General features: G+C 35.6%; 2 protein-coding genes across 5 annotated transcripts in view; both read left to right on the forward strand.

The window, feature by feature from the left end:
• LOC117946433 (interleukin-1 receptor-like 1) overlaps positions 1–2,650 on the forward strand; it is a 6,121-nt gene extending 3,471 nt beyond the window's left edge. For both annotated transcript variants that reach the window (XM_034874593.1, XM_034874583.1), the window contains exons 6-10: positions 225–348; positions 469–614; positions 1,029–1,172; positions 1,300–1,452; positions 1,535–2,650. In XM_034874593.1, the coding sequence (XP_034730484.1) occupies positions 225–348; positions 469–614; positions 1,029–1,172; positions 1,300–1,452; positions 1,535–1,878 (911 nt within the window). In that variant the 3' untranslated portion in view covers positions 1,879–2,650. The remainder of the gene's footprint in view (positions 1–224; positions 349–468; positions 615–1,028; positions 1,173–1,299; positions 1,453–1,534) is intronic.
• A 2,576-nt stretch (positions 2,651–5,226) lies between these two features.
• LOC117945830 (interleukin-18 receptor accessory protein-like) overlaps positions 5,227–9,127 on the forward strand; it is a 7,996-nt gene continuing 4,095 nt past the window's right edge. Inside the window, exons 1-5 of one of the 3 annotated variants that reach the window (XM_034873553.1) lie at positions 5,227–5,299; positions 6,416–6,436; positions 6,604–6,805; positions 7,682–7,844; positions 7,924–8,083. In XM_034873553.1, the coding sequence (XP_034729444.1) occupies positions 6,663–6,805; positions 7,682–7,844; positions 7,924–8,083 (466 nt within the window). In that variant the 5' untranslated portion in view covers positions 5,227–5,299; positions 6,416–6,436; positions 6,604–6,662. Of the gene's footprint in view, positions 5,300–6,191; positions 6,437–6,603; positions 6,806–7,681; positions 7,845–7,923; positions 8,084–9,127 lie in introns of those variants that run through there. The other 2 variants (XM_034873563.1, XM_034873543.1) reach the window with 2 other exon arrangements.

A 9,127-nucleotide genomic window follows, 5' to 3' on the forward strand; every position in this document is an offset into this window, starting at 1 on the left:
TGTATATGAGAGCGTTTCAGTAGTGTGTGTGAGCGAATTATCCTCTACTTGTTTATGTGAGAACGTTTCAGTAGTGTAGGTTAGAGCATTTCACATGTGTTCGTGAGAGGTAATTCTGAATAAAGTCCCTAACGGCTCCTCATACACTTGGATATACAAGTATACGCATTTACTATCTTTCCATCTACTACTTTTAAATTTTGTGTAAACTCTGCTTTTTCTAGGTTCACCAAAGGTGATTGATTGTACAGCTGTTATGTTTTCAGACTTTGATGAATTGTTCTGGTTAAGTGAGAAATCAATCGTGGAAAGGAACAACAGCTTACCAGTTTTCTACAATTACACAACGTAAACATTTCACACAGATGTACCAGCTTTCACACTTAGGATTGGAAGTGCAAATGTTAAACCTGACCACATAAACACTGAAAACACAAAATACCTGGTCTCTTTTACCTTCTTTTAAAGAAACACTACTGATGGGAAAAAAACGATGACAGCATCTCTTGTCTTTAAAAAAGTGTCCGAAGACGATCTATCGACAAATTACACCTGTAAGCTGGACTCCGTATCTGAACACGCATGTAACGTCACCATCAACTTGGCCCAAAAACGTAAGTAAGATGGATAGCTCTAACATCTGTTGCCTTTAAACCTGTTCAATCAAGTTGTATTATCTGATTGGGGCTGCAACCAACAGTTATTATATTTGGAACAATATGTGTAGTTTTTTTACACAAAAAACTCAACAAAATATTCCATATATTATAATAATAATAATGATAATGATAATGATAATAATAATAATAATAATAATAATAATAATAATAATAAGAAGAAGAAGAAGAAGAAGAAGAAGAAGAATAGTACTAATAATAACAATAACAATAATAATAGCAATAATTTAAAAAAAATCTGAAAGCTTGAGATACAGCATAAATTCATATTGAAGTGACTGTCGCCTCTGCCATTAAGAGTGTATAAATTCCAATGTGAATGAATTTGTTCTCTCTGTTATTTCCCTACAGCTCGTCCTTCTTACCTTTCCCTGGCTCTTGGCATTGTCAGTGTTGTAGTTGTGATGGTTTTGACGGTAGTTATCTATGTGAGGTTCAAAATTAACATCACTCTTTTCCTAAGAGACACTATTGGCTGCCATAGCAGCACCTCAGGTAGTCATGCTTTTGTTTATTTCAAACCACCAACTTTCATATATGTTTGAGAGGCGTATGCATTCTTTGGACTTCAGACAATGGGACAGCAGTGGCAAAACTGTGTCTTTTGTTGTTGTTTGCTTAGATGGAAAGAGCTATGATGCCTTTTTGATCTGTTACAAGAGCAACACAGATGCAGGACTACATGAAAATGACAGAAAAGGGCTGGAGAATGTTTTGGAAGAGAGTTTTGGTTACAGTCTCTGTCTTTATGATCGTGACATCTTACCCGGGAAAGGTACGTATTTAAGGTTATACTCTGAAGAAAATCTATTTCAGAATCTTAATGAAGCTCATCTCTGAACTTTGATTGGTTGCAGCAGTAGCAGAGGCAGTGCTGGACTGTATAGAGCAGAGTCGCACAGTGGTTTTGGTTCCCACCCATGCAGCTCCTTGTCCAGGATCTGGTCTGCTGAGTGTGATTCATGAAGCACTTGTGGAGCGACAGACTCGCTTGGTTTTCATCAAAACTGAGACAACAGATGTGTTGGGATCAGGTTTGTTACCAGAGGCCTTACAGCTTCTTGGCGAGGCTGGAAACTGTGTCACCTGGAAGGGCGTAAACTCCATGCCGGCCTCCTCCTCCTTCTGGAAGCAGCTACGTTATTACCTACCTTCCCCGCAGCATGCACCAAAAACAAGGCTTTTACCTCAGACCGTTTAGCCGAGTCAGCAGTTGTTTTCCATTTACACAGAACACCAGATTTTTTCTCAGTGCACGTAAAAATTAGGAGCTAGGTGACCATGAGGAGATATTCACTGTATTGAATTAACAACACTTACTATACCTTTTTTAATATTGATTGATTGATTGATTGATTGACAGATATTTTTTATGTACGTGTCATGCCAGTAAGCCCACATGGAATCAAATTACCCCAATACAACAGTAATTAATTTTTTACGGCTTCCTTTTAATAAGTGTATACTGCATATAATGCATGTGTAAAAATGACATTTCAGGCAACGACAATTTACTGACAAACTGAAGATGGTCGTCTCTTTAATTGTTTTTATTTGTTTTATTTAACTTTAGTATCTTAACACTTTCAGAACCTAATTTGATCTATCAATTAATCTAACCCCAAATAAGTCTTATTCTGGATATGTAATCTAAATGTACTCAAAAATCATAAGAAATAAAAGTCTGTCTGTTTCAATGGGTGCAGAATCTGATCGTAAGAAACCACCTGAAAGCAAAAAATTGTCTAAGAAGACCTTTACATAACAAAAAACAGGAGTTTATTTTTATTTTTTATTTTATTTTTATCAATAGTTTACTACTATCAATGAATAAAGGGGTAATGCCCTTTAGGCAAAGGGTGATTTTTAAAACACTTTGCAATTATATTTCGTTTTATTTTGTCAAAACAATTGATAAAAAAATAAGGGGTCGGTCCTGAGTGGAATGTTCTGCATACATCCAGTAATTTAAAAGAAAAAATCTTTAATATAATATTTTGACAATAATACAATGTAACATCTTATGTTGACATTACACACAGTTTAAACACAAATTATGTGTGCTACTTTAACAATATTGTTATTAAAGTATTTGCCATGCCTGGAGTCAGATGACAGTAATCATAGATCTAGACATCCTAGAAAGGTTATGTCCATTGTAATGGTTGGGTGATCTGACGAGTTAATACTTCTATTTATTAAACAACTTGGTTGAATATTGGATTGTGATTGGTTTAATATATAACTGTCCAGATTGTTGCTAAATACTACAGACCGTTGCTATGGGCAGAGTTTGGATCATTGATTCTGGCGAACCATTTTTAAATCAATAAAATTGTTTTAAAATTATTATTTTTATGCCTACTCATACCAAGCTCATACCACTGATCAGCAGATCACAAAGGGAGAGAGATGATGGATGAAACAGAAATCAGTAACATTATTATGATTTGAATCCCTTCAAACTGATTCAAGACCTCCTGCATCACCCATCGGGATTCTATGCAACATTGATCGACTCACTCCCTTACCTATATCTTGTATTCTTGAATTGCCCTAAATAAGTTTTCTTTTTAGTATGAAAGCTGACACAAGGAACTTGGCATGTCAGCTGCAAAAAAACACACTGTAATTATTATTGAAATGGAAAATTGCTTCTTGCTATTGCATTAGTGGTCTATACATGATCACATTAGCCCATACACTGACACATCCAGAATTTGTTCATCCTTATTCATTTCCTCTATCCCTAGATGTACTGTACCATGAAATGAGTTAATGTGATGCCCCGGGGCAAAAATATGTTTGAAGTGTACTTTAATAAATTATTTTTTTGCCTACGTTAGTTAACATTTGTTTTATGTTAATTTGTAGATGAGGATTTGGTGAGTGTGTGTGTGTGTATTTTTGTACACACCTACATACTTGTATTCATGTATTTCTCTGAATGATATGCAACCAGAAGACGTTTTGCCAAATACAATTTTGGTGCCTTATAATCCAATGTCAAAATCAAATTAACAATTTATTAATGAACAACAAATACAGACAAGACCACAAAATAATGAAAAATTAAGACAATACATTTAAAAGACATGAGAAAGTTAAAAATGTCTTGTTTCTAGAGTTGAAATGACAACTGTGGTTGGAAGATTTTATCAGTTGTAGCTAGCTAGTTATGTAAATGTTAGTTCCTTAGAAAAAAGAGTAGAAGTTGTTTTTGTGCAATTGAGAATGTTTTCTTCCAAACTGCTTTACTCAACTGCTCATTTGTTGCAAAACCTCCCCACAATAGCCATGGGACCATTTTTAGTAGACATGCACATTACAACATTGCTGGGACAGTAACAAGCAACATAAGCTTAGTCTAACTATACAATAGTGAAACCGACAATCTCACAGGCAGAGTACAAGAATTACAGACAGGCAGAGCAAAGAGACAAGATGGCAGCAATATTTTGTGGCTAAATAAATGTTGACAGTTCTGACAACTTGTTAGCACTTATCTAAGTCAAGTTTCAAAGAGCCATAAGTGTCAATATGTGTACGTGACTTGTGAAATAATTCCACCCAAGAAATACCCTAACTGAAAAAGCTGCTTGACAGAATGCTCTTTTCGGGACAATAACAAAATAGAGAAAGTAAATAATAGTAACAGTATTTATCTTTATTATTATAAAGATATAATACATAACACATAAAAATGAGGCAAAATGTGTAACATGGTGACTTATGATATGATAGTATGGGATACAAGATTAGTCAAGATGAAAGGTAGTAATCAAGTATAACATAACATATAGGCTATAGTATAGTACAGCAGCATGTAGTATACTGTAGTGCAGTTTAGTACAGCAAGTCAGACCAGTCCAAACAGAGTAAAGCTTAGTAAAATCTTACTTCAGTGACTAAAAGTAACAGCAGATACAGCAGAAAAGGAGACGGTGGGGGGGAGATGTACGCCAGATGTATGCTGAGATTAGAAACCAGGCCAGTGAATTCAGGTTGGCCCCAGAAAATATGGGTTTTAACACAGCTCAAAGCAGGGAGATGCAGTAGGATTTCAGTTGCTAAATTTATTATTTAGAAACCGTTTGTGTCATGTTGTCACCTGAAGCTTACTATATCAAAACGCCTTGCTTTTATATATATGTCTGTTGATCTTTAAGAAACTTCTAGTCTACATTTTTGTTTCCTATTTTTAGTGTGTTCTATTAGTTCAGCAACCACATGCTAGTAATCTTTTTTTTCGTGCACAAAATCTTGAAAGTGTGGCAAGCGTTTCCTTTCACAACAAAATATGAGATAACACTAACAGAGATGGGAAATAACCAAGTACAACAACTTTTGATACTGTACTCAAGTAAATTTTTCAGATATTTCTACTTTACCATTTATTTTTTGGTGACTTTTTACTTTTACTGCTTACATTTTAACACGAATATCGATACTTTCTGCTCCTTACATTTTACAAAATTGGCTCGTTACTTTAGTCTTTTACAAAAGGTCGTCTATTAGGTGTGATTGTGAGCATGTCGGAGAAAAAAGTGAGAGACAAGAAAAAAGGACTAGCTGTCCGTAGGATAATCAGTTGAGACTGTGTGTGTGCATCTTTGAGAACTGTAAGTCATATAACTTATTTTTTTCAGTTCATTTAAGCTTGTTGTTGTATTTGTCTATAGTTGTTGCACATTTAAAAGCTAGCTTGTTTGGGTTCTTCACCTGTTAGCTAGGCTTCACCTGTTACCTAGGTTACACCTGTTAGCTAGTCACACCTGGCTGTTGATTGCTGGGTCAGTAACAATCAACAGAAGCTCTAACTACACAACAGTGAAACAGACAATCTCACAGGCAGAGCTAAGAGACAGCTTTAAATCCAGTCCTAATCTAGTCCTCACTAAATTTAAAATAATGTCCCTGGAGTTAGTTATTATTTTTGCGTCATCAATACCAAATTGAATCTAATTGGATGGAAATATACACAGACTTCTCACAGATCACACTTCACATCTTGCTACTCGGTCAGAATCTTATTAACCCAGTCTCTGTCACAATAAATAAGCTATACGTTTTAGGCCTACTGGCAGACAGTCATTTTAAATGTAGCCAATGGCACATAAAGAATAAAGAATAAAGAGTATTTTTTCCATGTCCACAGTAGTTTCTCAGCGTGCTCTCTAGTAACATCTGTCTAGTCCAGGTAGCTTTGTCATTCGCAAGGCTACTTTTACTTTTATACTTTAAGTAAATTTCCAAGCCTGTACTTTGTTACTATTACTTGAGTAAAGAAGTTAAATCAGTACTTCTACTTTTACCAGAGTATTTTTTAACACAATCATCTGTACTTCTACTTGAGTACGGGAAGAGAGTACTTTTGCCATCTATGAACACAAAGAACTAACACTTCTGTAGACAACATAGGAAGTGGCTTACAACTATCACAATTTCCACTGAAATCATGTTCAGACCAAACTAACAGGAAACCGTAAAATAGCACCTACTACATCTATATTTTCCTGTGAAAACGTTACACCGCATGTTGACACCCAAGAAAAGCATCAACGACGATGACAAAATACCAAGAATTGTAGATTGCAGGAGAACACATTAGAAAAAATGCTGAAATGTGAAGAAGACTGATTTCTTCAGCATCATGACTGAAAGGAACAAGCAATGTTTGTCTGTTTACATTCTGTGTTCTTTTACTTTTCCTATTTTCTTGGACGGATGCTGTCTAGGAAATCAAAAGAAGGAAACAGGTATTTAATTTAAAAAAAAATACATTGCAATAACTTGATATCTGAAAAAAATTGTTTTGTAATGTGAGTTTAAAAGGATTCTATGTAATGTGATCATTATTGGCGCCCCAGACCTTCTTATCTTTGAATGTATAATTAAAATGAAACCGAAATACAACTCTCTCTAGGTGGGAACCAGCGGGCAACTTTTCCCCTGCGCTACAGAGCTGTGGAGGGGGAAGACTTCATGATACCATGTGAAACTGTGAACCGGTCCGTGGTCTCATGTTCCATGACAGGAGAAGGCAGAGACGAAACTGAAGGCCTGTCCTTTGTCTGTGGGAGAGACTTCCGAGTTAAAGCAAAACATTCTGGAAAGTACACATGCAGGTGATAATCATGTTTTGTTCCCCCCAAAATTCTTTTTAAAACTAATATACCTCAAATGAATGTCTTAAAAACAAGTTGTGTAATAACACAGTATGATTAGGTTTTTCTTTGTGATATTGCACTGGATAGACAATGTAGAATTTGATGACATGAAATGGTTCCACTTTACAATAAATGCATTCATTAAGGGATTCTGAATGATAGATTCACATTTTTTCAAGTCTGTCTTAAAACAACAGTCACATGTGCATGTTTGCATTGAAACAATAATGAAAATAGTTTCTCAAGTTTCAGCTATGAAGTTCCAAATCAAGTCTGATAGAAAGACTGCTAGCCAATAAACAAGTAAACAACATGCATGATTTAAAAGTGTTTTAAAACTCACCAAAAGTCAGCGTGTCAGCATGAGACCTAAAGTTAATTTCCTCAAGTCTGACTTAGCTTGAAGAGTTCACTCTACTGGTTAGTACGTCTGTGATTAATTAATAACGATTTCCACGCCCCTAATTTTGGTCTCAGTAGTAAAATGTTTTTGAATCTCCATGGACATGGGCAGCGGCAGTTTGCTGTTATTAACAATACACAAATGACAGATTGAGGTTTACAATAAGACTCATTTAACAGTCTAATAATAATAAATAAACACATGTAAATTGTTATTTGTAAAGCCTTAATAACTGATTAATATACTCTAAAGACATTAGTAGCAACTTTCAAAATGTTTTTGATATACTAAATATCAAATAATGAATTTTTGAGTTTAACAACATTAAAAAAAAATTTGATACAGGCTACAAAATATCGAAATACATTTTTTTCATGTTTAGATTGCATGTGTTTGGACTTCTGTTAAGTGTTCAGGTCTTTGCTGTCCAGTGGCAGCAAGATGTTTTTCCACCTGCAGGTGGTGAATAGAAGTCTGGGATGCTTACAGTCTGATGAGATCCACAAGTCAGTAAGGCTGACCGTGGATAAAGGTGGGCAGATCCCCTGCCCAGGTCACAACTGTGGTAACAACCGAGAGATAATCTGGTACAAGGTGAGGTACTCACATGAAAAGGATTATCAATCTCACAATGCAAATCCCGACAAAAACCCACAAGTGGGCTCTCTTACAGCATAACAGAACTGTGTCCCGACGCTCCTGTCGGAAGCCTGGGTGGTTACAACTCTGTCATGTCATAAAAGAGGATGCTGGTGTATATTTCTGTGATAGACAAATAAATGAGGAAGGAGTCACATGGACGTTCAGAAGGGCTGTCCACGTCACAGTCAACCGTAAGTGCTCTTTGTGTGTGTGTGTGTGTCTGTGTGTGAGGTTAAAGAGATATTTTTCTGATTTAAATCCAGAGTCATCTTTGTGAGGGAGGTGTGTGCAGATTAACAGTTTGGCTTTCCTCTTTTGTAACACAGATAAGCTCATGATAAGCTTAAACCAATTTTCGTAATTCTAAATATGGCTTTTAACTTTGTAAGTATCTAATGTTAAGTTAGCAAAAGAAACTTTAATAAATTGTGCAACTATAACTTTTTTTAAAATCTACAATGAAGTTCACTACACTTCCACACAAGGCCACGCCCATTTAGGGGACCAGAAGTGTGTACCATTTCATACCACTGGCGTAGTTGAAAAATCTTTGCTAAGATTTTGAACCTAGTAAACATTATACCCACAGTGTGAGCATGTTAGCATGACATTAGCATTTAGCTTGAATCTTTGCTTTTCCAACAGAGCTGCCAGCATGGCTGTTTAGGGTGAATGGCAATACACCTCTTTACTCCTATTATTTGTTTATCATGTATCTACCACACAGGAAATGCAGGAGGACTATGAAAATGGAAAGACAACAATATGTTTTGATTCTAACGTTATTTCTGTGTTTGATTTGTTTTAATTTAGGCATTAGAAATCTTCCATATCCAACTTGCCAAGCCATTTTGTTTGGTCTTGATTCCTCAAATCATGTAGTGTTATTTTCCTAACTTGAGTGCCATGCGTCAAAAAGCCCGTATACAGAATGTATGGATCCATTCTGACCTGGTTTTTACAATTGAATCTAAGTGATTGGCTCACGTGTGTACAGATCTAAGTACAGGTGAAACAGCAGAACTTTGTACTCATTCAAAGTACTGCTTTTGTCACAGAAACAACTGACCGCTGAGAATTGTTTGTTTTGAATGTAAATATATAGAAAATCATACTGTCGTTTGTGTTCTCTTTTACAATTCCTAAGTATATACGGTATCATTCTATTATTTATAATACACAGCATGGTTTTTACTGATAAGTGTATGGAGGAACAACCCTCAGATGGGGAAGAT

Source organism: Etheostoma cragini, chromosome 1 (genome assembly GCF_013103735.1).
Source record: "Etheostoma cragini isolate CJK2018 chromosome 1, CSU_Ecrag_1.0, whole genome shotgun sequence".
Classification (NCBI taxonomy): Eukaryota; Metazoa; Chordata; class Actinopteri; order Perciformes; family Percidae; genus Etheostoma; species Etheostoma cragini.